Here is a 26986-nt window from a genome sequence, read left to right as displayed (position 1 = left end):
CTTTATATTATAACCTTTTTTTACATTTCTGAAGTTTAAGGGCATAATGACATCTTTAAATTCAGTGCTGCTTTGATAATTATTTTTTAGTAAGAATTTTCTCTATAGTTATTAAAATCACAAGAAATTATTCCTAAACACTGTGGTATTTATTTTAAGGTTCAAGGAACGTAAGCAAGTCAGAAGAAAACCTGCTAACTCCAAAATGTCACAATAAAGTAGTTCACCGAATGTCATGGAATAGTCCTGCTCTTACAGATTCTCAGGTGACCAGCAAGAATGAGCAAATTCTGCCTGGACACTCTGAAGTGGGAGTCAGCTCTTCAGAATCTGTTTTGATATTTGGAAAGCCTCCAGTTATTCCAGATGAATTCAAATCTGCAACTGTAAGCAAACAAGACAGCAACCCGGAACTTGTGCTGTGTGAAGATGAAAGTAATTCAACTACAGAAACATTACTGAAAGTTAAGCAAGCCTTCTCTGCATCTGGGAGTATTCTTCAGAACTTGATAGGTGATAAGAAATCATCTCTCTCAGTTGTAGCAAGTGAAATATTAAATGAAACTCCGTGTCCCTCAGGGCTCAGTTCAGCAAAAGAAATGCTAGTGGAAGAAGCTTCTGAAAATCTAGCAAATGTGAAATCCAGAGAGGTGTTGCACCAATTTAATCCATCTTCTGCTGCTGATAAACAGCAGTCAAAAAAAGAAGAAATTGATGTTTTGGAGAAAAACTTCAAAACTTCTATTGAGATTGAACTTCAGGTCCCAAAACCAGATATAAAAAAAGTAAAAGAACTTCCTATGCCTCAAGTACTAGCCAAGGAAGATAAGTTTACTGTTGAGAACAGTTCAACAAAAGATGACTTACACAAATCAGATTTCTCTGGAAGAAAAGAGGAAATTGAATTAATACACTCACAAACAGCTGAAAACTGTATGGTAAAGGGCTGTAATTTGGAAGAGGGTGCTGCTAAACCTTCTTTGGCCGGACAGCTGCCTACTTTGCAGTTGCCTAAGTCACAAAATGAAATGAGCAACCAGTACTTGAAAACTGAAAATGCAGATAAAGTTTTAACTAAAACATCGACTGTTTCTGACCATGGGAAGGTTTCTGACCACATACAGTGGTTCAACCAGCTTTCATTAAATGATCCAAATTCTGCAAGCAAAACAAAACCACCTCTGAAGTTTCAACGTACTCCAGTTAGACAGTCTGTAAGAAGAATGAATTCCCTTTTGGAGGCTAACAGACAATCCTTACGCTCTCAGACGGTTAAATCAAGTGGTGTTGGTTCACCACTTGTTAAATCTTTGAGCTATGATTCTGCCCTATTCCCCTGCACAGAAAAGCCCTTAAAGAATTCCATGCTTTTGCCACGCAGGAGTGAAAGCACACGTGACCAAGTTTCTGTAGGTCATAAGCAGCTAGACTTAGCATCCAAATCATGTTACAGGCCATTAAATCCATCAGACAAGCCTGATGTTTCTGGCAGAACTGTTGGAATCCATGAACAAAAAGCAACTGTTCATCCACCGAAGTCTGTCCTAGAAGATCTAACCAATCATGAAATGGTTAAATCCAGTTTGAAAGTTAAGGCAAATATAAGTGTTCCAGGTGCTGCCCCAGAAAAATCTATGATTGCAAGAAGTGCTTCAGGAAAAGAAAGAGTTCGTTACAGAGGCTCTCCAAAGAATCCAATATCTGAAGTAAAACTGCTACCAACTGCAAAGCCAGTAGACTTGTAAGATCAAATGTGATGGCTAAATGGGTTCTTTGTAATTTGGTTAACCTTTGGAAAAAATCTAATTTTGTATGATTTTTTTTCTAGTTCTTTTTATTTGTAATATTTCATTTGTTTTAAGTGTTGTAAAGATGCACAAATAGCAATTTGTTTCATGTTGAGGTTTTCTTGATTTACTGAAACTTCTGTAAAGTTCTGTAATGCTAGTCAGTTCAACTAAATGAATTTGACTTATAAAACAAAAATTATCTGTTAATCTGTAAATAATCTAACACAAATGTTTGTGTTAGATCTCAGGTTTTGATTATCTCAGCATCTAAAAACATGCTGCATCTTCCAAAATTTCTTGCAGTGTTTAGATTAAGTATCAAGTTCAAAAATAATTTCTCAAATATTTAAAACAAACAGACATATAAAAGGAAGTGTTAAATTTATGTAGTTTTTTAGTTTTAAGTGTATTGTAGCGCCCCTTGATACAACTAAGTTGGACCTCATATGAGCTCTATTTCTTTTTGAGACAATGTTTTTGGGTTTTTTTTTTTTGTTGGAGTAAATTTGGAACGTATTTTACTTGTTTAGTAGGTAAATGTCAAAATACAATCCATGTGGGCACACACACTGGAGAATTATTAGAACACATGGAGAATAGATGTGCAGTTTATTCAAGAACTGAAAAGTCTTAAAACTTCATCCAGTGTTGTGTTCTGCAGTAGGTACCAAGTATTTTCAGTTATGAGTAATAAAATGTTTTATCTTAATATGAGAGGGGAGTTTTAACTTATTTTTAGAGCTGTAGAATTATGTTAACTAAGTGGTGCAGAAGCCGAGTTTAGATGCTGAAAGTGTTGCAAGAGACAAATGTAAGAAGCCATAGCGTGTTAAAGGTTGATTTGCACAAGCGAATGTTTACATCTTTTGGAATGAAAACTGTTTGTCTGTCATCAGTTGTAAAATTATTTGAGTAAACACTTGAAACCGTTCATTAGCTTTTTGTATGTGTGAATTGCTTATTGGCAAAATGTTAGAGCTGAAGCACTGGATACTTTTGGTTTTAATAAAACCATTGTTTTTTCCCTTTTCTGAGCTTCTGTTCTTCTATAATGACTTGGAAAGTTAGATTATGCTGTTATATGCAGACTGTAGACACCAAAATTAGTAAGTCGGAAAATACTGAAGCCAGAAGTAAATCTCTTCTGTCTGTCCTTTTTGTTCATCTTAGCTACGAATTGGTAATTCTCACAACTAGCAAAAGGCATGATGTAGCACAGCTTATCAGCACTAGTTTTCTGAACTTCTTAAAAGGATATGTTAGTCAAAAGAATAGTTATTTTCCCTGTCTCCTTCCCCATGTATCCACCAACTTGCAAGTTGAATTGGTTCAGCTTGTTGATCTATGGAAAACTCCTGCCTCACTCTTGGTTCATTGCTGTACAATCTAATACCAGGCAGCCAGCCATTCAAAGATTTTAACCAGATTGCGTGGTGGTGGGGTTAATAATGGGAAGCTTCAGTTCCATGAAGTAAAGGAATGAATAAGGCAGCTCACCACCATCCAAAGAGGAGGCTGCTTCTCTTGGCAACATGCCCCTACCCCCTGCCTTTAGCTGGTGCTGGCAGATCCCTCAATAGGCTGAGCAGGCACCAGAGCACCGTGTTGTGAATCATCTCACTGAGGTAAGTAAGGATCAGCAAAACAACTTCCAGCTGTCATGGCTGATGCAAGGAGGTAGGAGCTGGAAATAGGACAGGAGATAAAGGCAGTGTCAGGAAGAAAATGAGGTCTGACTCCTGTAATAATGAGGTGTCACGCTGATTTTTGTTTAGAAGACTAAGACTTGTGATTGTCAAAGCTGCATTAGGGTTCAAAATATTTGGTACATATTAACAATGTGTCTATTCTATGTAGAGCAGTAAGCTACTTTTGATCATCCATGCAAGCTAGTCTTGAAACATCTAAACTTGGGTTCTGGGGAAATTTGGTAGGGCCCTGACGAAGAAACCTGTAGCAGGAAAAAAAATCTTCAAGTTTAGGCTCTTAAAACAGAGTTTTTGCAGAACAGTTTGGACATACAGCCCTTTATATAAAGTTGATTGATTATGTTTTGCAGAAAGGAACTAGGTGCCAAGTGGAAGTCCCTACTGCTAAATCCTGCAAATTACACCTTGCCTAATGTACCAGAGATCAGCCAAAAAAAAAATCAAAACCAAAAAAAATCTACATGTGCAAGTATAGTTCATGGAACTGTTGTGGTTTATGAGGTATAATTTCAGAGTTTTTCTGTGAATGGCTATACTGCGTTCACCTCAGTAACAATGAAGGTGTGATACATAAAACAACCTTTAGAGACTACCGTTTTGCCAAGTGCTGTGTTAGATGAGAGACTCCATTCAGCAAGATACTTTTGTAGTTATCTTCTTGGTAACCTCCGCTCTGGCTGTGTCTACATTTGCTTAATCTGGAGCCATTTACCTCCAAGTCCTTGGAGATGGTTGCTACCCTGTAAACCTGCAGTTGGGTAAACTCACCCTGTAAGTAAACCACTGATCATATTATTCTAGAGACAGAAATCACAGCAGGAACATGGATATTCTCCGGGGAGTATGTAATATCTTATTTCTGTCACCATTAATGCACCATAACCCTTCAGTTTCTTTTAAGTCAAAAAGGGAGGGTTTTCGTATCCCCCCGCGCTTTGTGTCTGTGTGGGACAGAGCCCCGCAGGAGCGCTGGGTCGCGGCGGGCAGCTCCCTCCCGGCCGTGGCTGCGCACGGAGGATGCGCGGCTGCGGAGCCGCCGCCCCCGCAGAGCCGCGCTGCGAGCGGGAGGTGAGCGGGGCTCTCCGGCCCGGCGGCTCCGTGCTGCTGCCGAGCCGCCCGGGGCGCCGGGAGAAGGGACGGGATCACGGCCTGGCTGTCCAGGGCGCGGCGGTGCGGGCGGCGGGGATGCTCTGTGAAAAGCAGATTTTGCCCCCGAAGCGGAGGCTGCTGCGGCCGATGGAGCGGGAGGGCTGCGGGAGGAGCGTGGTGCGGCGGGGGAGCCGCGCACAGGCGTAGCGGGGAATATTCCAAGCGCTGGGGTTTTCAGCCATTTTTGCCTCAAAAGCGTTTCCAGGTGCCTTGCGCCGGAGGCTGGAGCACTGGAGCATCTTTAAACGTCTGGCGTGAAGAAATCAGGCAGCTGTGCGTGTGTTAAGGAGTAAAAGGGGAACTCGGGGGGTTTGTTTATCCAGGGCACTGGAAGTGATGCATTTTAATTAGACTCTGATGTGACGGGGAAAGGAGCTTTAGGAAAACAAGCATTCTGATTAAAATTCAGCCTATCAGAGGACAGTAAGCGGTACTTACTTGTTGTGGGGTTTTTTGTTGTCGGTTTTGGGTTGTTTTTTTGGGTTTTTTTCCTAATTAGACTACACTGTGCTGCCATTTAGTGAAAGGGATTCAAGGAAACAAATGAAACCCATTTGCTTCAGGTGGGAAAGACGCTGCATATGACATCGAAAGCCTTTTGTCTTGAGGTGCAAACAAAATACATCCAGGTTGTTCGGCAGTCTCTTTTCAGGCAATACAAGAAAAGAACCTGGGAAACACACTTCGTGGATGAAGAGTTCTTGGCTTTTAGACCAGAGCTTTGTAAATAGCATCATAAACATGGGGGGGGGTGGAGGGGTGGATGGTGGAGTGGATGATGTATTCCTGTCAAATGAAAAAGTGGATTAATTCTGTTTGCAACAACTGTTAATATTATGGGAAAATGCAAACCAGCAAATTGATATTGCAGTTTGCGGCTTATTATTTCTTTTAGAAGAGAAGAACATATCTACCCTATTCCCTCCCTGGCTCCCCCCACCCAGTTTCCAGCTGGCTGGAGTTCCAGCTGCCCCTAGAAGCTGTGGTAGTAGACTGGAAAGCCCAATAGTAGGATCAAGTGTTATTTTCACCTCATGTATAGGACCTTTTCCCTCCCTCTATAATTTACAATCAAACTCCTTTCTTTTTGACAGGATGAAAGTGGCTGCCACTATGATATCCACCTTGCTTTGCAACATGGCATTTCTGCTGGCATTTGGATTGGCTTCAGCTTTTAGCCACAGCCCTAGGACACCTGACAGGGTTACTGAAGCAGATATTCAGAGGCTCCTCCATGGGGTTATGGAGCAATTGGGCATTGCCAGACCCCGGGTAGAATATCCAGCACACCAGGCTACAAATCTTGTTGGTCCACAGAGCATTGAAGGTAGTTAATTTCTATTTTGAGTTATGTTTAATTTTTTAGTATGCTTTGGTGATAATTACTGTTTTTTTTATAGATACAGAAAGAAAATCCTAAGCTTAAAGTCATAGATGTCTTCAGCATGTTGTTGCTTGATCTTTGTTTTAAAATCACCATCCATCTTACACCTTCCTTAATGTAATTTTTTTGGCAGAAATAGTGGATTTTTTAATGTAGAGACTTCGCAGAAAAAGTTATGTTTTCATGGCTTTTTCTGATCTCTGATGCCTCAAAATGATGGGTTTGCTAAATTATTCCTGATTATGTATAAATATATTACATATATTTTTCACATGAAACAAATATTATCTGTAGATCCCAGATTCCATGGATTTTTAGAAACATTAACCAGAATAGATTAAGTGTTTGTGGTGCCACCTGAGATAAAGGGATAAACCTTACACTAGGAGTGCTCCTCTGCCTGTGTCCACAAGTAGCACCTCAAAACCATGTTGCAGGGATGAATGCTCTGGGCTCAGCTTTATTTTTTTTGGCCAGTACCTCTGATCTCACACTGTGTTAGTTTTCCTTGGAATCAGTCTTTTATGCCTATGTAAATAATTACAAATATCTGGCTCAAATGTTAGGATATTGGGATAATATTTCAGTGTGTTGCTATTTTAACAGAACAAACAGCTTTCATTATGGCATGACAGCAAGAGGTTGAAGGTATGAAACTCCAAATATTATTGTTTATGTGTGAACATCAAAACAGGGCAGAAGCCCTCAACCTTCCTTTCAGAATTAAATCAGTCTGACAGTGCAGTAAGACTACACAGTTCACAAGTCTCTGTTCTCTATTTTATCCTCATTCTGATCTACAGACTGTCCTAGCCAGATAATTGCAGACCTAAGTGTGTGTATATATATATAAAATATATTTCAAAGAAACTTTGATGGACACACATTTTTCTGCAAATTAAATAACAGAGGCTAAGTTTAAAGAGGATGATTTTTTGGTCTGTACCTTTTCTCCTTTATGAATGTTCACACATAGAGAAATTGGGACAGATGGTAGAAGTGAGTAATTTTACTTTCTATTTGCCTTTTTTCCCTAGACTTTTTTTTAAAAAGAGAAATCTAGAAAATATAAGTGAATCTGAATCTCTTGCTGTTTAATGTTACTTTAATCTCAGCTGTTTGATGTTACTTTCTAATTACAGTGGTAGCAAAATCAGATGATGCATCTCTTTGTATAAGTGTTAAAAGTTTTTTAGTGTTTGTGAGATTGAAGTAATGCTGGTTTTCCAGTCATCTGTACAGTCTTCCACAAACAGCAGGCTGGACAAATGTTTTCTGTTTCTCCTTTTTTTTTTTTTTTAATTAAAAAATCCATCTGTGTATGTCATAGGGTAAAACTGAAAGGTGATAAATCCAGTCGATTTATTGTATTTAACTTTCCCCTCTTGCTCAGATGAGGATGACTCTCTTTTTTTTGTAAGCCTACCATGGATATTTAACCATTTATTAAAAAATTTCTGCAAAAGCAAAATGGTCTTGTGAGGTAAACATTATCAGTCAGTGTAGAAATAGGCCAGCAAATCAGACCTTTGTATCAAATGTTGCTTTTTGTAGAGTATTCTGTGATGAGTTTTTCAGGTAGTAATCTCTTACTCTTTCTTTGGTTTCTTGTGGTGATATGTGTCTATCTATACATAGATTTGTTTAAAAGTATCTGATTTGAAATTTCCACCTAAGAAAGTGTTGTTTGCATTTCAAGGTTAATGTGGTCATACATCATTGAACACAATATTTTCTCATTCTGCTTTTTTAAAAAGTACATATAATTCAGTGAATTTTCACCATTAGTCTATTTTTGAATATAGACCATGAATTATAGGATAGCTAATTCATCAAAACTTGCATTTTATTTTGAAAAAATTAGCCTGTATGTTTTTAGATAATGTCTGTACAAGGTTTCATGTTCTGAAGAATTCACCTATGGACTTTACATGACATATTCACACTGGTATCACTGGCTAATAATTCTGTGTGCAAGTGTTTAAAAATTCTGACATGATAATAAAAAGGGAAAGTAAGGGGGAAGGAAAGAAAGAGGTTTTAGAATTATAGTGTCACAGCAAAACAGGGCTTTCATCATCAATACCATCATGGCAAAGTGGTAATTCACTCTCCTGAACTACTCTTCTGTCTTCATTGGGATTTTTTGCCTGAAAGTAATGGACAGTAGAGCTGGGTATGAAAGGCTTATTATTTATCAGAAATTCTGAGTTGATAGAAGTGTTGATTTCCAACTGCTTTTCAGACTGCAGGTTTCAGTGACCAATGTAAAAATTTTAAAACCAGGTTCATTTCACACCTGCGTTCTCATCATTAAGGCCCTGACTGCTCTGGGGTGCATTTTTTTCTCAGCTGGAATTTGGAAACAAATTTAGGCTGCCATAATACAAACAGGTTTACTCTAGCAACCTGATTATAATGAAACATTTGCAAATTTGAGTGATTATTATAATAACATTTTCCATGTTATTAATATTTCCATGAAAAAGAGCTTAATAATTTAATACACAACAAAAATATTATTGCTGTTAGTTCACAAGCAGATTTCCTCGCTCATTTTCCATCTCAGCTTTCTAAAATTTTTCTGGTGTAAATAATTCTATTTTGACTTTAAAATGCTTAAGACCAGAGGGTGGATGTGTTGCAAGGAACTATACATGATCATTCCCATCCTTACCTTCGCACCCACCCTATCCCTTCCCCCCACAAAATCGTTTAGGGCTGACTTGGCTGTGGAAAGTGCAGTCACAAACATGTTCTATACCAAAGAAAACTAAAAAAAAAGAACACTCTTGAGAAAATACATTTACTAGCATATGCTCTCTTTTTGAAGTGATCAGATAGTTTTCCTCTTGATAGATTTTTAAAAATTCCAGCTTTCTTGTTGATGGATAAAAAAAACCTACAGCTTGTTAATTGAGAGAACTTTCTGCCTTTCTTGTGTTGAAATCTATAAACACGTGGCTTTTTTGTTTTGTGGGGTTTTGGTGTTTGTTTGTTTGTTTAAATCTTCTTAACTTTGTGTTTGTCAATTTACTGTTACTTCAGGTCAGGCTGCTAAAATAGGAGTAGTGTCTAGAAAATACCTGATAGAAAGTTTAGTATACCAGGAAATCACTGTGAAGTTCAGGGAGGTCAGAGGCAGTGTGAGCTCTCTTCCTTTGCCAGGGCTCTGCTAGGTGAGTGGAGTAGGACAGATACGTGCCAGCAGTGGGGTTTGGCTGGCTGATTCCCTGTGCTCCTGAACTGCAGCCAGCACATGGTGCATGGCCCAGCAGCGTGGCAGGAGCCAAACAGATCCTGCACGATGAGTCAAGTGAAAATGCTTTTAGTACCTGAAAGGGATGTCTTGGGAACAGCTGTTCTTTGCTGGCCACTTAATAGATCTCTCTCTCTGTACATCCCCCAGTTCCAAAAAGAAATAAACTCCTATTATCTAGTCTAATTTCTCTAATAATATCCACTCTCCTTGTCAGAAAGTTATATTGGGGTCGCTTAGCAGCATCTATAAAAAGAGTGGAAAACACAGAAAATCAAAATAGGAATTTTTAATGAGTAGCTGTGTTTTTGTACTTATTGCTCAGCTTATCGCTAAAATAGTATGCAAGCCTTACTGGGCTATATCCAAGCTTTCTACAGGTAAGAAGGGGGCTGCATCTATGTTAAAAGAGAACAAAAGAATAAAATAAAGAAATGCATTCAACATTTCAAAAAACACAGAAGTTAATTTTTCTGTCTGGTAGGGCACTTATGAAGTAAGAGACCACACTTTTTTTTTTCCCTTGTGTGCTTACAATTTTGTGCCAATATTTAAGGGTTTGGGTGGGTTTTTTGTTGTTTGTGTTGTTGGTGGGGTTTTTTTGTTTGTTTTGGGTTTTTGTTGGTTTTTTTTTTTTTTTTTGTTATTGTTTCATTTTCAGTTGTTTTCCTTTTTTTTCTGAGGACTGGAAGGGAATAAGCATATAATGTAAATTTCAGGCCTATTACACCCTGCATAGGACAACAGTAAAAATCTCAAACACATGGGGGCACCAGTAGCTCATCTTGAGCAGTTTAGAGAAGTTCCCATTTTGCTTTTGCAAAAATCATTGCCTACCATAAATTCGGTACAGCAGAAAGCCTCTTGTGTGGTTTGTTTGTTTGTGTTTGATTTAATTGTTTTTATTTCTTAAAACCACCCAAATGAAATGATTGTTGGTAAAGGTGCTGGCATGACAGCCCAGAGCCTGAAGTCTTCAGTCTGCAGAAGAGGCATAATGCTGTCAACCTCAGTGGCTGCATTAAATGATGTCTCTTAAATTGTGATTGTTTACACGTATAAAGAAGTTTTAAAAATACAGTGCCTCTCAGGGAGGCTTTTCATTCTCCTGCAGAGATGCCTCATAACTACTGGAAACAGGATGGGGTTTATTTGATTATTTTGAAAGGAAACGAGTATGTTTATTGTTTTAGAAAAATGTAATTACTGTTTGTCAGATTGAGATGATAAAATTCAAGCGAGTCTGGAGCATTATGCAAATATGTCTACTAACAACTGGTAATCAATGGCTTGTCAGCATGGCCCCTGTACAAATATCACTCGACAGCAAACCTACTGCCCATAAAATTATGCAGATTACTCATGCGTGGTAATAGTGTCTGTTTGCATTTTACTAATAAGCAAAGTAAAGGTTTTCTTATTAGTAAAATAAGTGTATTAAGGTGTATTACTTTGCTGTCTGTCCTGGCCTGCAAGAGAGGTACTTGTTTCCTACAAGAACAGTAAAATCTTTGCATTAGAAAGTTGCAAAAACTTTTGCTGATGAATTCCCTCATGAAACCAGTGCAGAAATGACCTTTGCACTCATTCACTTTTAGGCTAACGTGTGCTATGCTTATGCCCCAATATATTTGGAGTTCCTTGGGTGACTACAGGTAGTAATTGTATGATATTTGGGGCTCAGCAAACACAGCAGTGTGATGACTGCACCCTCTTTGCTGCAGTTATGTGCTCTGTGCCAGAGCCTGTGCCAGCATCTGGGGGAGCAGTGCTGGAATGAGGGGCCAGCTGCACAGGGCTGAGCTGGGGCAGACCTCCCACAGCCAGAAAGGCTGATTTGTTTGTTGTTGTGGGTTTTGGTTTGTGTGGGGTTTTTTTGGGTTTTTTTTAATTATCTAAATAGCCCAGAAAATATTCTTTCAAAATTTCCTATGGACATCTCAAATTTTTAAGATAAAATGGAAGTGGCAAACTTACAGTTTTTTATACAACAATATGTAAATATCTAGATTTGTATAGATTTGACCAAAAATACGGGGTTTTTTTTGCATTTTATTCAACAAATTGTAGTGTTAAATGTAACCAGAATTTGAGTATCAGGCAGTGATGCATGTCATAAGAGAGGTACCTCAGAATGCTAATTTCTGAATTTAAAAGCTAATGATGGTGCCAAATGACAGCAGTGGCTTGCAGTGAATTCTCTTTATCTTAGTGATATGGCACAGGTCTGTGAAGAAACTGCACATAAAATGTTTATACCTCTAAGTCCACAAACAGGAAAATGATGAGGTGGTGTGACTTAATTTTTTATTAAGGAAAAATCTTTGAAATTTGGCCTGTAATATCCTTGATTCCATATGAATTTCTAAGCCATGACCAGCAGTGAATAAGAAAGCCAAGCTGGTGTTTGTGCTGCTGCATGGAGGTCACACCAGGTTACCTCAATGTGTTTCCCAACTTTCCCCTCTGGAGGAGCAAGGGCAGGATCCAGCAAAGGCAGTAGGTGTTACTGCTATGAGCTCTGCCACCACTGAACTTTGGGAGCTGCCCTTGCTCAGTGCCCCAGAGCTGCAGGAGGGGTGCAGGTGCTACCCTTGTGTTCTCAGTGTGGCTGGGAACATGCAGGGGAAATTCTCAAATCTAATGTGCTTGTTAGAGAAGTCAGTCAATGGAGAACAAAAGAAGAAAATAGTATTAATCCCTGTTTCTCTCTAGAGCTGTTATTTGCAGGTGGATCTGACTGAGGAACCCATTTAGATTTGAGGCTTTGAAGCCTTTTCTTGAAACATCCTCCTTTTGTGGTTTCAGGAGAGCATGCAGGCATCACATACCTCTGCAGAGGAACTAAGAGGATAAAATGACTCCCACTCTTAAAACCTCCTACTAACCACTGTTATGTGGTACAGACTACTGCTGCTATTCATAAAATCATCTTTCAAAGATGCCACCAAAGGAGAATGAGTCCCATCTCAAGCAGCTTTTGGGAAGGAAAGATGGCAGGTCTGTAGGGATTTAGAATTAAGTAGCTTGTCATCTACCTAAGGAGAATTAATCAATTAGAATGGGATTTGTAGCCACAATTATTTTTTTATACATGTTAGTGGAGGGAAAAATCCAGGAGAGGTAAGAAACCTGAGGAGTAGAGGGAATATGATACCTTCTGTATTGTCTGATGCTTTATAGTAACTGTATTTTCTACTGTTGGCAGAAGGTATAGAGAAATGTAATATGAATCTATAAAATTCCATCTACCATTGGAATATGGTCCCAAAGTACTTTAATAAGTTTATCAGTGAAGTTTATCATTTGGTTGGCCAAATTATGATGAGCTCCTGTTTTTAAAGATTTTTTTTCTCTGCTTGTCTCTCATGAGGAGACTGAGGGGAGAGCTCACTGCAGTTACAGCTTCCCCACGAGGGGAAGAGGAGGGATGGGCACTGATCTCTTCTCTGGGATGAGCAGTGACAGGGCCCAAGGTAATGGCCTGAGGTTGTCAATAGGTTGGGTATTAGGGAAAGGTTCTTCACCCAGAAGGTGTTTGGGCACTGGAACAGGCTCCCCAGGGAAGTGGTCACAGCCCCAAACCTGACAGTTCCAGAAGCTTCTGAGCAATGCACTTGGGCACAGGGTGTGATTCTTGGGGATGGTGCTGTGCAGAGTGAGGAGTTGGACTTGATGATCCCTGTGGGCCCTTCCAGCGCTGCATATTCTGTGATTCTGTGAGCATGCCAGGATTTATACCTTTCTGCATTTTTTCTCAAAATCAGCTGCATTTCCCATGCTCCCACCTGAATTTTAAATTAACTTGCAGTAAGAAAATAGTTTTAAGTTTACTTGGTTCTATGAAGAGATATTTTAGAAATCTAGAGGAGAGGAGTCTCCTACTCTTCTTGATTTCGGTGTTGTGCCAGGAGATAGGATCTCTGGCACTCTCCAAAGGTTTCCAGAACTCTTCTCCCTGTGCTTGCCATGCTGTATGTGCTCAGCAGTGCTCTCAGCTGCAGGATGAATGAGAAGAGGAATGTTGTCACCTGCAGAAGCAGCTGGGGTTCTTCCCCTTGGGGTGCTTTAGCACATCAGGTTAGCTGATCTTAGCTGATCTTAGCACCAAAGAGCAACACTGGGCCTGGTCTTCCCCCACCAGGGCTCTGCATCTCCCCACTCTATTGCATCTTCGTTGTGTGCCAGTGCTTTTATCCAGGTGCAAAAGAAGCCTCATCTTGACTGGGTGGCTTTGATGGCAAGGTCTCTGCTTTTGGAGTTCTGAGCTGGTACTGGCTCACCAGGGCAGAGGTTGGAGCCTTCCAGCTCCGCACTGGGAATGCTCACAAGGAGGACATTTGGGCCAGTTGGGAAATCTGCCTTGTAGCAGCTGGCAGACAGGCATGGGAAGGTTTTAAACCTGCTGTGGAACCAGCTGGGACTTTGAGGCATCTGCATGGAAAATGGAATGGAATGAATAAGAATGGGAAATGAACACGAAAATTCTGTGAAGTTCAGTGGTGCAGTAGAGACAAAAACATGGATGTTCTGGATGCTTCTGGTGCATCCAGGCTTCACATTACAGGAGTGAAAGGAGTCTTTTTCTCTGAATGTGTTGCCACTGATGAAGCATTTGGACTTCTCGTGCAGCTGGTGTCAAGTGAATAAAGTGCTAGTGAATAAAGTGTTAGAGTCTTTCACTGGCACATTTACATTTGTAGGATTGAAATAATGTCCCATCCCTCATGGGATAAAGGAGGTCACTGTTTTCCTTTTGCTGCTCTGTTTCCCAGAACCACGCGCTGCACATGTGGTCAGTAGTGAGGTTGTGCTGTGGCAGTGGCCGGAGGGTGCAATTTGCTGGCTTTGTTTGGTTTTTTTCACTCTGCTGGTGTGTGGTGGCTGCGAGGCAGGGTGGCAGAGGGGCTCCTGTCTGTGTGTTGCACGATGCACTGTGTGTGTGACGCTGTGTGTGACACCATGTGTCATCTTATTCACGTGGTGAAATGCAAAAGCCACTGCTCAGCTGAAAGACAAGTTAATACAGTCCATCAGAGGACTGTTCAACCAAGGCAGGCATGAGAGTTTTCTTTTTTTGCTTTGTCAGCAAGTGGCTGCTGGATTTTTTTTTGTTGTGTATACAATTTGAATAATAATGACATATAAGCTACTGTTATTAATTTATTGTGAGAGGCATGGGCATTATTTTGGTCCTCACAATAAGAGCCTTTAATATCTTAAATATTTGTACTGTTTGTAATTAAAATATTGGATAAAACTGAATTCTTTGCTGAAAGCAAGGTCAGTAATTGTACGATGTGTGTGCTTAAGGCTTTAGAAAAAAATTGCCCCTCTGCAAAGAAATAGAAAATTAGTCTTTATAGTTTTAAGAGACTTTGTGTCATTAAGGAGAAGACAAGCCAAGTCTGGAATGCCTGAGCATGTATAGCTGTAGTGTTTTTGTGTTTCTCGAGGCGTGCTCTTGAATGGTTAAGGAAGTTGGCTAGGTTTGCATTTTTCCATTCTTTGTTCTCCTATGCTTTTTCTCCTTCCCTATTCTCTTATGTAGCAGCTTCTGTGGAATAGAAAAAATGTGATCATTTATAATTTTTTCAGTTCTTCTCACTTCCTTTGCTTAATTTCAGCAAGCAGGATAGGACTTTCTAGGATGAAACTAGCAGAATCATAATTACAGCATTGGGGCATTAAAGCCCTTTGAAGTGTTAGAAAGGGTAAGGAAAATATAAATGCATTTTCTGCATTCAGGATGTTTTGAGTTTACATGATGGATGGTCCTGCAGATAATAAAGGAAAAGAAAAAGCAAGTTCGTGGATGGTGTCCCAGTTTAACAAATAAGAGCACTGGGAGGCATTCTGTCAAACCTGCCTTCCACTGGGGAGGTGTACCTTTTGAATTGGACCATGACAACAAATGTAGATACAGCAAGGTCACTGGGGATGAAAGTGCAGGATAGTATGGGAAGCTGTCACTTCCCATAGGAAAAAGATGTATTGCTGATGTGTTGAGGAGACACTGTAAACAATCTTGAAGATTTTTTTTTTGTGATAAGAACAAATAGTTCAGATTAACAAAAGATTTTGCAAAGTAGGAAGTATGGTATTACGTCTCTGATTAAATATGTATTTTCTCCCTTGGGAACCTTGGGCAAATGAGATAAGCTATACCAGGCTTCCCTTCTAGCTCACGTGTGCTTGGAATTTGTACAGGTTGAGATAAGAGAAGTGATTTTTGCTCAGGGAGAAGATCGCCCTGTGAATCTGTGAGGGGCTTGGATACTTTGAGGCACCTAGTATGAGTTGCTAAGTAAAGGGCTTTAACTTGGGATTTGGGATTTATTTACTCACAACACATACTTATGATCCTTCCTATTTCCTATCTCCTTGCTAAGATTGGCCAGACTACCTCTTTTCTGAATTTGTGACTGGGGAAACTGTATCTTCACTGCGACATGGGAAATGGTTTCAATGAGACTGAAAGGCAAATTTGTCCTCTTGTTTCTCTTTAAATGTTCTGCAAAAATTTTTCACTTTTGAAAATCCATTCTCATTGACTTTCTTAAACTGACTTTTCTGGGGGACAGCACTGCCTGTTTGTATTTGACATGGAGGATTGCTCTCCACAGATTTGTTCTCACTGTGCATTGCACTACCAATAGATGGGTAGCAGCAGCTAAAACTTCAGTGGACTAACAGCATTTCCATTGGATGTGTTTGATCAGGGAAATATTCAATACCTGCAAGACATTAGCTGCTCTTTATGTTTCTTTGCCTTTTTTTTTTCCCTCCAAGAATGGAGTGGTTATGTTGTCTGCATGGGTAGGACAGTATTGCTCTTACAATTAAATGTATGCACTTTAAACTTTTAATCATTCCAAGGATCTCTAACTGGAATCAGCTGATAAAATACTTTTCCAGAATTATAATAATGGTGAGAGGCATTGTTCTTTTTTTTGTTTACCACCCTGCAGCAGTTCAAGACTAGTGCTAGATGACTACATATATGCATATATTTTAAATTAAATTCAAAGCTTACTTAGGACAATGCTGATCTTAGCCCAAGACACCTAAACCTCTAGTTTATCCTGTAGGAATGTGAAATACCTAATAATAAATGCTCACAAAAATCCTGCACATGAAAGGGAGCTGATTGTTTTGGAGTGTTTTCTTTCCTAGTATGTGGCACAGAAAAGCCTGTTCATACAAGTAAGGAGATATGGAAAAAAAGCACAGTTTTATCTAGCTCATCCTTTCTCAGTACAAGGGTATTGTCTGTACTACTCTGGATTTTTGGTAGTCCAAGTTTGAATAATTTAACAATGATGTCTCTCATGATTCCTTTGGATAGGAAATTATGAAAAGTTTCTTGGTATTGAGTTGCCTTGTCTTTTTCTTTCAGGCTCTGCCTCAAAGTTCAAGAAACTGATCTTCTGCTGCTTTTGTAGCTGACTGTATGTGTTGTATCCCAATGTTTTGACTTGGGAACTGCAGTGTATTTAAACCTAATATGTTTCTTTAATTCAGTAATGTTATAATACCAAAACTAATGCAACCAATGAAAGTTACTGTACATAGTACCCCAACTTCGTATATTCATAGCATTTAATTTTTATTATTGTAGTCTTTGCTGAGTGCACTATTTATCAGAGTTTATAAGGAATGAGCTTTGCTGATGCTATTAAATCACTCAAGTGTGCTAAATTACGGCACCAGAGCAGGTGCTATTGTCTGCAGCTCTTTTGGAAAGAAAGGAAAAACCCTCAAATGATCCTGGCCATTTATACCTAAAGGAAACAATCCTTTATATTAATATAAAAAGATTGGTTTGTACTCAGTCAAGGGAATTCTTGGCAGTCGGTTTAAACTTACATGTATATATAGCACACTGGAGCCTGCTAAGTACCTCTGTTTTCTTTATGGATGGAGCTTTGGTGCCAAGAGGTCTGCACCACATGCAAGCACAGATAGGCTTCTATCTGATGGATTGTCCCATAGTGAACCACATTGTATACAGGATGTTCAAACACGTATTGATTATGTGGTTCCGTAGTTTACAGCAGAATCATAACCTGATGCTTTTAAGTACATACATGTAATCAATCTTCATGTGAAGGAGCTCAGGACAAAATAAGTATTTTATGCTATATATTAGACATTATATTAAATTACATTAGATTAAATGTATATTATACTTTTTTAGCCTCATCACCATAGCATTATTGCGTTACGAGTGTGATCTTTGTGTGGGCTGTGGACTAAAGGAATAATAAAGCTCAGAGTGGGGATAATGTCATTCTGGTTTTGGTACCAGGTCTCATGGTCAGCTACAAGCCATATTCCCATATAACAGAGATGCAATTTTTATAGGGGTAGTTTTATGTTTTGTTACATATCTGTAAATCTTTTCTGCAACACTGTGTTGCAGAATAAGAGACTTGTACTTGAGGGGGAAAATTAGCACATTGATTAGATTTTAGTCTATTGTGCAAATAAAATGGAAATATATGTGCTTATAGACTAATTTGCTTTACTATAATGCCAACATCCAACTCGTCATTTGCAAAATCAATTTCCAAAATTTGCCTCAACTGCCACCTCTAAATGCAGAAATGAATATAAAATTTGAATTTTGTATTTGAGTGCCTTCTGTTAGCAATTTTTGCAAGTGATTAAGTTAGCTCACAATGTTTGGCTATATAAAAGATGATTTAGGCTGGTAATATTTATTTGTAATTTGGGACGGGAGTACTTGAATGATTCTTTTGGAGCAACTTTCATGTTCAGAGGCTTTAGTCGCATCTTCTGGATCTATGAAAAATAAATAAATTTTAAATAAGACTATTTGGTGATATTATGGTGATTTTGCTATTTACCCAAGCAGTTGTGTCTGCATTCACTCTCTAACTCATATTTTCCAATTGTTCAAATTCCTTTTTCTCTCAATTCATTGTTGACTGTATGTTGTTATCCCTCATTATATAGGGCTTAAAAAAATATTACTTTGCTGTCACATAACCATCTTCATTGCTGCAGTGTGTGTGATGGCTGTCTTTGTCAGGGAAAAAGAGCATGCTTGAAACTAACATATTATGTCTGAAATGCAAAAGAATAGTGTACAATAGTATTTAAAAACTCCATAAGCAGCTGTGATTTAGCCTGTGGATGCATTTGGCCAGTAAGGCATACAGAAAATATCTGGGATAGATAATTATTTGTAGAGAGGCATAGAGAGAGAGAGAGAGAGAGAGAGAGTGGCCTGAGCTTGGTGGAAGACCCTACTTGTCACAGGCAGGGCACCCAGCTGAGGTGTGTGGGAGGTGGCCACAGCACAGCAGTTTTGGATGCAGATGCCCAAGCACAGCAGGCACATCGTTGTGTCCTTTTCCACTGGGTTACAAGACCTGCTGCACTCTGCTGCTGTGACCCTGCAGTGATGCTGCTCTGGGTGCCACAGGGAAAAAGTAATCTTGTATGTAAAAGTGTGAAGTCAGTGCCTGGGATGCTTTGTAACACACTGACTACTGTGGAGGTATATGTGAACAAGAATTCCCATCAACAACAGGGACTCTTCACCACTTTTCATCATTACAACAGGAAATGCAAATTTGCATTTAAGAATTGGTTTCATTTAGAAATATTTTTTCTAGATGAACACAACCAAATTTGCTAGAATACCCTGGGTCCCTAAGAACCTTAATATCTTAAGCCCCCTTGGGACTTAATTTATTAATGTATTTCTAGGCTGTGCAGGTAGCACTTCTTTCTACAGCATCATTAACATTGTCTTCCTGCCATGATGCTGTCTTGCTGTATCTTCTATTGTTAGTTGCCATAATGAACAGTAATAGTATCAGTGACTGAAGATGATTGTGCTTTAGATGTATCTGTTTTCCTGAAGTCTATTTCTTTGCATTTTCTTGCCTAAAATTTTCATAGTTAAGGAAAAAAATAAACATAAGACTAATAATATGTGGCCGGTTTTGTTTCCTAGTTTCATTTTTAATTATCTAAGTTACTGGATTTAGGTCACGTGGTTATGTTTCTAAAAGAGGTGCTTGAAATCTAAACTTGGATTTGCCTCTAAAGCAGTTATATATATATATATATATATAGAGAGAGAGAGAGAGAGAGAGAGAGATTGTATTTTAAATTGAAGTGTAGATTACTTGCACCAGCTAAAGTACTTACACTTTTAATCTTGTGAAACGACTGTGCAGAAATTGTCTTTGCTAGGTGGTGCGCATGAGGGTCTCCAGCACTTGGGTCCTTATGGCAATATCCCAAACATCGTGGCTGAGCTGACAGGAGATAATGTACCAAAGGATTTCAGTGAAGATCAAGGATATCCTGACCCTCCAAATCCCTGCCCTATTGGAAAAACAGGTAATTCAGCTGTACCCTTTGTATCTCTGTCTTCACTGTACATGGTCCTGTCTTTCAGCACTGTACAACCTGTGATCAGAAATGAGGGTTTTTTTCATCCTGTGCCCCAGGACAAGAACTGTTAAGAAACTGGGTGTTTTAGTGTTTCAGATGAGCTTTTTTTTAAAAATCTTTTTTTTAAAGAATATGTGCATATCCTGTATTGCTGTATGACGCTGGAGAAGGTGGAAGAAATCATCTTGATCTCAGAGTAGAAGATAACGAGATTTATGAGAGCATCATGTTCCCAAGGGAGTTCATTTTTAAGCTGGCCCCTGAAAAAAGTTATTCTGTACAGATGAGATTTACCCTTCTTTTAGAGACTTTCATTGTGCCAAGAGGAATGAAACTGTCTGCCCTGATCTCCAACCCAGACCATGAGTCAATATTTAAGATACCTTGGCTCCAATCCATGCGTCTTTACAGCTCACTGAGGGTGCATCCGTGCCAAGAAGTGGAGAAGGCATGGCTGCAGCCCGCGGCACTGCAGGCAGGCTAGCCCTGGCAGCGGGGCAGTGCAGCCTCGGAGAGCCAGGGCGGTGTCTGGGACACGCAGGGTGTCCCTCAGGCTGCCACCACACGGGCACCGAGCCTGTGGGGCTGCTGCCCAAGGGTCACCAAAGCAGCCCTGCATGTGCATGATGTACACATACCCTGAGAGAGTGGATCTCCTTCCTGCTACTTGAGCCAAGGAATGACTTCCAGGACTGAAAGCAGTAGTAAAACACCCATTGGCTGCCTTGGGACCTGGAACTGGGAATGAGCTATTTGTCAGCTAAGAGATCCTTTCAAAATGTTTTCTGTTTAGTCTTCTTTTATATTATTTGGATAATGCAGAACAGTTGTCAGTATTCTTATTGAAAATGTTCTAACTATCTTAGAATTAATAAGAAAATAATATTTGCTATGAAAAGTTTTTTTTCACTGTGGAGTGTATTTGCATTTCATTCAAAAATTTGACAAAATTTCAAATAGTCCTCCCTTGCTGTTTTCTATTACAGCCCATTTGGTGATGATGCCTTCATCTCTTCTGGAATAATACCTCATCTTCCAGTTTGTTCACTATAGCTGTTGTCTGACAAGTTGCAAATGATGGGTTTAGATTTTCTCACACACACAAGCACACACATGGACTTTCTATCTTCCGTGCTTGCCCATTAGACTTCTGTTCATGATTAGATAAATAAATTAAAAGCATGGCATCCAGGGAAATGCCTTTGAAAATCCCTTCAATTTTTCTGTCTTAGGTGAAATAAAAGTTGTTAGCTAAGCTAATACAGTCAGATCTGAACAGGGGGAATTTGCAGGGAAGTGCTGCCTGCTCAGATAAATGGCTCTGTCATAGGTATGCTGTGAGTGAAGATAGTATCTGCTAGGATTAGAGTAAAATGTTTTTCAGAGCCTTAAATGGAAATTCAAGTGGTGACTGTATTATGCATACAAATTACCAGAGGCCTTCCTCAATCAGGTCTGTGGATTTGCTTAATGGAAAACAATTTTTCCAGTCACTGTCTACATATGCACATTCCACAGCAGGAATACATAAGCCTGGAGCAGCTGAGTTGAAGACTTTTGGATTAACAGTCATAGAGGACACCCATGTGTCCTGCTGCCCTTTGTGTTTTCTACCAAAACACACAAATGCTCTGAGGTCTACCACACTTCTGTTGTCACCTGTTTCTCTCTTGATATAACCTTGCCCCCGAAGAGACTAAAATGATTTCTAAATGTTTTAATAGTTTCTGAGTTACTGAGCCAGTATGAAGAGTTTCCCCCTGTTTTCTGTTGGCAATTTTATTTTTTACCAGTCCCAATGAGAAAAGAGAGAAAGCTGGATCTGTTGAACTCAGAATAACCTCCTCAGGTCATTAAATCAACTCAGTCTTAAGTCTTTACCCACATCTGAGAGAAAAAGATAATCCATCTGCAAATCTTTTTACATGATGACACACAAGGACGGAAGGGAAAGTCCACAGGTGTGTGCTTTGGAGTGCCTGTGTTCTGGCAGATGCAGCTGTTTGAATGCCCAGCATCATGCCCTGGCTGGTAGGATCTCCTCGGGTATGTCTGAGAGGAACTTGGACTGCAAGCTCCCCATGCTGGCTAAGCAGTGGGAGCTCCAGGAGCAGACTCTATCCAAAAAGCTGCTCTGGCCTCAAGTTACTGAACCTTTGTTTCAGCTAAAGATGATTTACTTTGGTAAAAAGACCCCGAGTGGATTTTTAAAAGGATACTATCTTGATGTGACACTGCCTACAAAACCATCCATTATGGTTATAGGAGGTTTCTGGACCAATCAGATTAGTTACCAATCTACAGAAATGTTTTCATCATAAAACTTCTGCATAGCATTTTTATGAGATCTAATGATGCAGAAGTGATGTTCAGCCAGTTTGAACAAAGTAACAAACCAGAAATGGAGCTCCAGGAAGAGCTAGCTACTCAGTGAAAGGAATTCTGTTTTTACTCACAGCACTGCTTTACCATGACCTTCAAAAGTATTGCCTTACCAATCTCTAAAACGACTTGTGAGCTTTTAAAAGAGAAAAGAATATCTCTTCTGATTCAGAACAGGATACAATTCTAGGTAAAATCAAGTGCAATAATTAAAAGAAAAACATAAAGGAGGGAAAGAGCTTGGAAAATAAACTCCTTCAGTTTTCATTAAGTTGTGAGGATATATTTTTTTTAATACATACATTCCGAAAATTTTGTTTCAAAAGAAAAAAACCTGGTATTTTCTATTCATCCAGTTCTTTATGTTTTTGGTTTTTTTAATTGTATGATTGCATTTAAGAGGTTTTCTGACTAATGTGGCACATATTATGTGTTTCAAAGCTACTGAGCACTCAGTGCTTTCTTTTGCAGTTGATGATGGGTGTCTAGAAAACACCCCAGACACAGCAGAGTTCAGCAGGGAATACCAGCTGCACCAACACCTTTTTGATCCAGAGCATGACTATCCCAACAGGGGCAAGTGGGTGAGTACATGCTTCTTTCTTATTTTTGTTGCCCATGAAACTGGGTATTGTCTGCTGTGTGGGACACTGTGAAACCATGAGGGCAATATTGTCCTTAATGCTGGAAAAGCTATCACCCTAAGGGAAACTTCTCAAAAAAGGTGAACTTGCCCTGAAAAACAGAAATAGTGCTTGTGATTGATAAACACCCCAGAAAAACAGAAATTAGAAATTCTTGTTCTATATACCTGTCCCAAAGTATGAGAGCTTGATAAGTGCAAAAAAATACATTTCAAACTTCAGTGAACATGTAGCCAAAATTAGTGCAGATTTTAAGATTTCAAAACAAAAAATGGCCCTAGTCTGAAAGAATATTCAGGTTCAGTGACTATGTGCTGTTCAGCTCCATATATAAAAATAGAAAGAAAATACAGATAGATGGAGTTCAGCAGCTTAAAACAGCTTAAAAAATCTAGGATGACAATTTGCCTTAAGGAATCCTCCTCACCTTAAGGACGTTGGAGGACTTGATGCTGCTTCTTTCTCTAGTCAGGTTATGCCCTGTATTATATTGAAAACCTATTTGACACATCACATGTAATAAAAAGAGTGAGCTAGACTAAGGGCAAGAATCTTGCTCTGAGCATACAAGGACTTTAATAACTGCAGCTAGACTATTTCTGCAGCCTAGAGGCTCCAAAGAAAGCTCTGCCACTTAATCTTGGATTACATCAGTTAAAATGTCCAATCCAAATCCATTTTCAGGCGCCAGGAAAACAATAACAATGATCACAATTTATGCTTGTAGAGCAAATAATGAAATCTCATTTTACATTGTTATAACACTTCACTTAAGATTGCACTAAACCAGTGCTCTGTAAGCATATATCGATAAATGGACATGTTTGGCAGTGTCTTCTCCTGCTGTAATTCTGAGACAATGATTCATCTTCATAATCAAACCAGTGTAAGATTTATAGTCTTAATTACTTATGTGAGTGCTAAATTTCTGGAGGAAATCATGCCAAAAATCCAAATTTTGGAAACTTGTTGCATTCTAAGTAATTACCATCAAAGGTTTTCATTTAAAAAACACCAGATGGTGAGCGTTCTTATTTATGCCAGATAAGGCTGTTAGTTTTCTTATTATTCATGAGTACTCTACTCTCATAATACCATTCTGAAGACTACAAAGGCACTTCTGTAAATCTTTGGCCTATAGCAGTACTTCAGAATCAAGCATACATACTGTCCTGTCATCAGCAACATATATACTTAATAAATGATAGTAAATCATTAGTGAATCCTGGGCTTTTTTGTATCTCCATCCATCACTACTAATTCAGGAGAAAAAGCTGCTCATGTATGGATTAAAACACTTCTGGGTACTAAACAGTAATCATATCTAGCTGCAGCTTAGCCAACTCTAGATCTTTTTCAATTAGCAATGAAGCAGCTGGTCGTGTGCATGAGCAAATATTCTGCTGAGATCCAGGAGAACAACCCTGATCATTTCCTAATTACATATTACTAAATGGTAAAAATATAAATGCAGTGGTATCTTTTTGTGGCTGGAGTTTTTAATTCTCTGGAAAAATCAGGTAAGCACTCTAAAAATTAGCTGTTTGCTTATAAAGCAGAGCTGAAGTAGATCAGATCTTTTAGGGCACTCACTGTTGTCTGCATTAAATACTAAATGACCAACACAGCTGGCTGTGGGCTGCCTAGTGGGTAGCTGTGCATCCTCACCCTTCCACTGCCCCCAGCGCCTAAAATTCCCTCTGCCCACAACAGTTTGTTCCTGCTTCTTCTGTTGAAGAGCTTAGGACCACATGCCCAGGGGCAGTGATGGTTGTGTGCTCAGACTGTGTTTCCACCAGCTCCTGCCAGCTGAGTGGGCACCAGGCTGTCATCACCAGCTGCAGCTCTTGCAGGCAGTGTCTGCTGGACCCATGGAGGCTGGCATGTGCTCCCAGCTCTTGGGGGAGCTTCTCCCCAGCCATTTCGTACACTGTGTAGTTGAGGAAGTGTTACAGTGACTTGTCCTTTCCAGGAGCCAACATGCATTCCTTAGTGTACCCACAGACAAACCCAGATTACACTAGCAGGTCAGAAGAAAAGGACCTGTTTGTCCTGCTAGGACAGAAACGGGTTGGTTGGCTTGTTCTGGTGACAGACTGTCATGCTTGCAAAGCTGTGGAACCTCTGCAGTATGCTGTGAATAACACACATTTTATAAGCGTCAAGCAAGTCTAGAAGCTGTTGCATGCAGCAAAGTACATGGTTATGTAGATGCTAAATATTATGTGTAAACACTACTAATACAGCTGCAGATACAAATATATAAATCATAATAAATATATACTGGGTTAGGAGTGGGAAGAAAGAGGAAGAATTTTTCTGGTTTTGGGACAGCTCCCCATATATCAGTGTGTTGGCCTGTGAGAAGTCTCAGGAACAGACTTTGTTTGTAGAGTGAGATCCATGGCTTATACTCTCCTCCCCTCTCCTCATATGGGGAAAACAGAGGGGACAGTGGAAACAGTAGGATGAGCAACTTTTGGAGTTTTCTATCCTTGTGTACAACTATAGTTTCTCAGATTTCAGAGTTTTTTTCCCCAGTTCAGACTTTTCCTTAGAGGACACAGACACTTTCTGAGTGTGCCTTTCTTGCATCTTGCAGATTGGCTCTTAGGATGGTTTGTAGAAGTGTTGTTGGCATCCAGAAACACTTGCACAAAGATAATTTACACTATACAATTTACAATCAAACCTAAAAACCTCTTACATATTTTGTTGCTTTAAAGCATTTTAACTTCTGATTTCTCCCACCCAAAGCCCAACCTGTAGTACTCTAATCCAAGTAGCCAAGAGGATGCAAAGGAAGCTCCAGGAGTGAGGGAAAAGTAGAAAATCACATGCAGCATGTCTCTACATGAGGTATATCTTTACCTGAAGAAAACTCTGTGCCTTCATCTGTAAAAACCTCTCAGTGAAGGATGAACACTTCATGGGCAGATTTTGGTGGCTGATGAGGTCAGGCTGTTAGCAGTGGAACATATTTTCAGGATTGCTAGTATCATACAAATATGTTCTTAGCTCATGCTTCACAACCATATTTGCTTTGTACTCCACATAATGCCACAGCAGTACTTAGGGTCTTAAAACATTTTCCCAAACAGACTAAACAAAATATGGTTTCCTTGAGCAGGGATAGTTCAATTATAAGAAATTTTTCAGAATGACAGAAATGCTAGCTCCAGTAGTCCATGATATTATTTTTATTTCAGAAACACCCTTTTTCCTTTCATGAAAGTACAAGGTCAAATACTTTAGAAAGAGAAACTTTGATGGTGCTTTGTTTCCTAAGGAGAATAATTCATGCATCCTTGAGTTCCTTTAAAATGTTAAATTTAAGTTTTCCTGAAGTGAGCTCGCATAAATGACTAGCCAAGAATGTCCTCCTTGGCCAACTTCATCTCTGTTCCCTTTTGGAACAACTCAGACAAAATAACTGAGGTTGGACAAGAGATAGGCCTTGTGAATTTGAGGTTTAATGAACACAAGAAGTACAAAACAGACAATTTTGGCAGATTTCATTGTAACACTTGAAAATGTTTGTTTTTTCTCATATCAAGGCTGCAGAGAGAGTTAGATGTGTTTGGTGAATTTGTCTCGTGCTAGAATTACACTTTCTATTTATATAATCAATGTTAGGTCAGTTGTTTATAGCAGAATTAATGGCCTTGTTTATACAGACTTTTGCTTTTATACATGTAATTCTTCTCTCCTTCCATTTTCAGGTTAGGGTTTGGTTTTGGTTTTCTTCATAACATAGAATAGAAACAAAATGTGTTGAACATGTGTGTGTTATTCCAGACTTTATTAGAATTCACTACTTATAAGAAATACAACAATATGTGGATGCACTTATGTAAACTATGGTCAGAGGGGGTTTTTTGTGTTGGTTTTTTTTTTTTCATTTTCTTTTCTCATCATCATAACTTTCTCTTCTGCCAAGATGTTTCTGGCAGTTTTTAAAAGGTTTGCTGTTAAAAATGTTATAGACCAAATGGTTTTTAAAAGCTTTATTGAGGGCACTACTTAAACAAAGGAAGAGTTGGCGCTGAACTCCTTTCAGCAGAACTTTGCACTGGGAAGTGTTGATATCTGGAAGGGAATAAGCAAAGACAACAAAACAGTAGGAATGACGCCTATTTCTGTTTTTAAAAGGAATTAGAAAATCCCTTGTAAAGCAAATTTTTTTTGCTCCTGTTCTTGTGTCACCTCAAATGTATAGAAAGATATACCAG

At 39.2% G+C, this 26986-nt stretch overlaps 1 protein-coding gene across 5 annotated transcripts in view; it reads left to right on the top strand.

Moving 5' to 3' along the window:
• LOC119701531 (neuroendocrine protein 7B2-like) overlaps positions 1-26986 on the top strand; it is a 43613-nt gene that overhangs the window by 9454 nt on the left and 7173 nt on the right. For 3 of the 5 annotated variants that reach the window (XM_038138297.1, XM_038138296.1, XM_038138295.1), the window contains one exon: positions 160-2824. In XM_038138297.1, the coding sequence (XP_037994225.1) occupies positions 160-1745 (1586 nt within the window). In that variant the 3' untranslated portion in view covers positions 1746-2824. The other 2 variants (XM_038138299.1, XM_038138298.1) reach the window with 2 other exon arrangements.

This window comes from Motacilla alba, chromosome 5, assembly GCF_015832195.1.
Source record: "Motacilla alba alba isolate MOTALB_02 chromosome 5, Motacilla_alba_V1.0_pri, whole genome shotgun sequence".
In the NCBI taxonomy this organism is placed as follows: Eukaryota; Metazoa; Chordata; class Aves; order Passeriformes; family Motacillidae; genus Motacilla; species Motacilla alba.
This window is presented reverse-complemented; position numbering and strand designations above follow the sequence as displayed.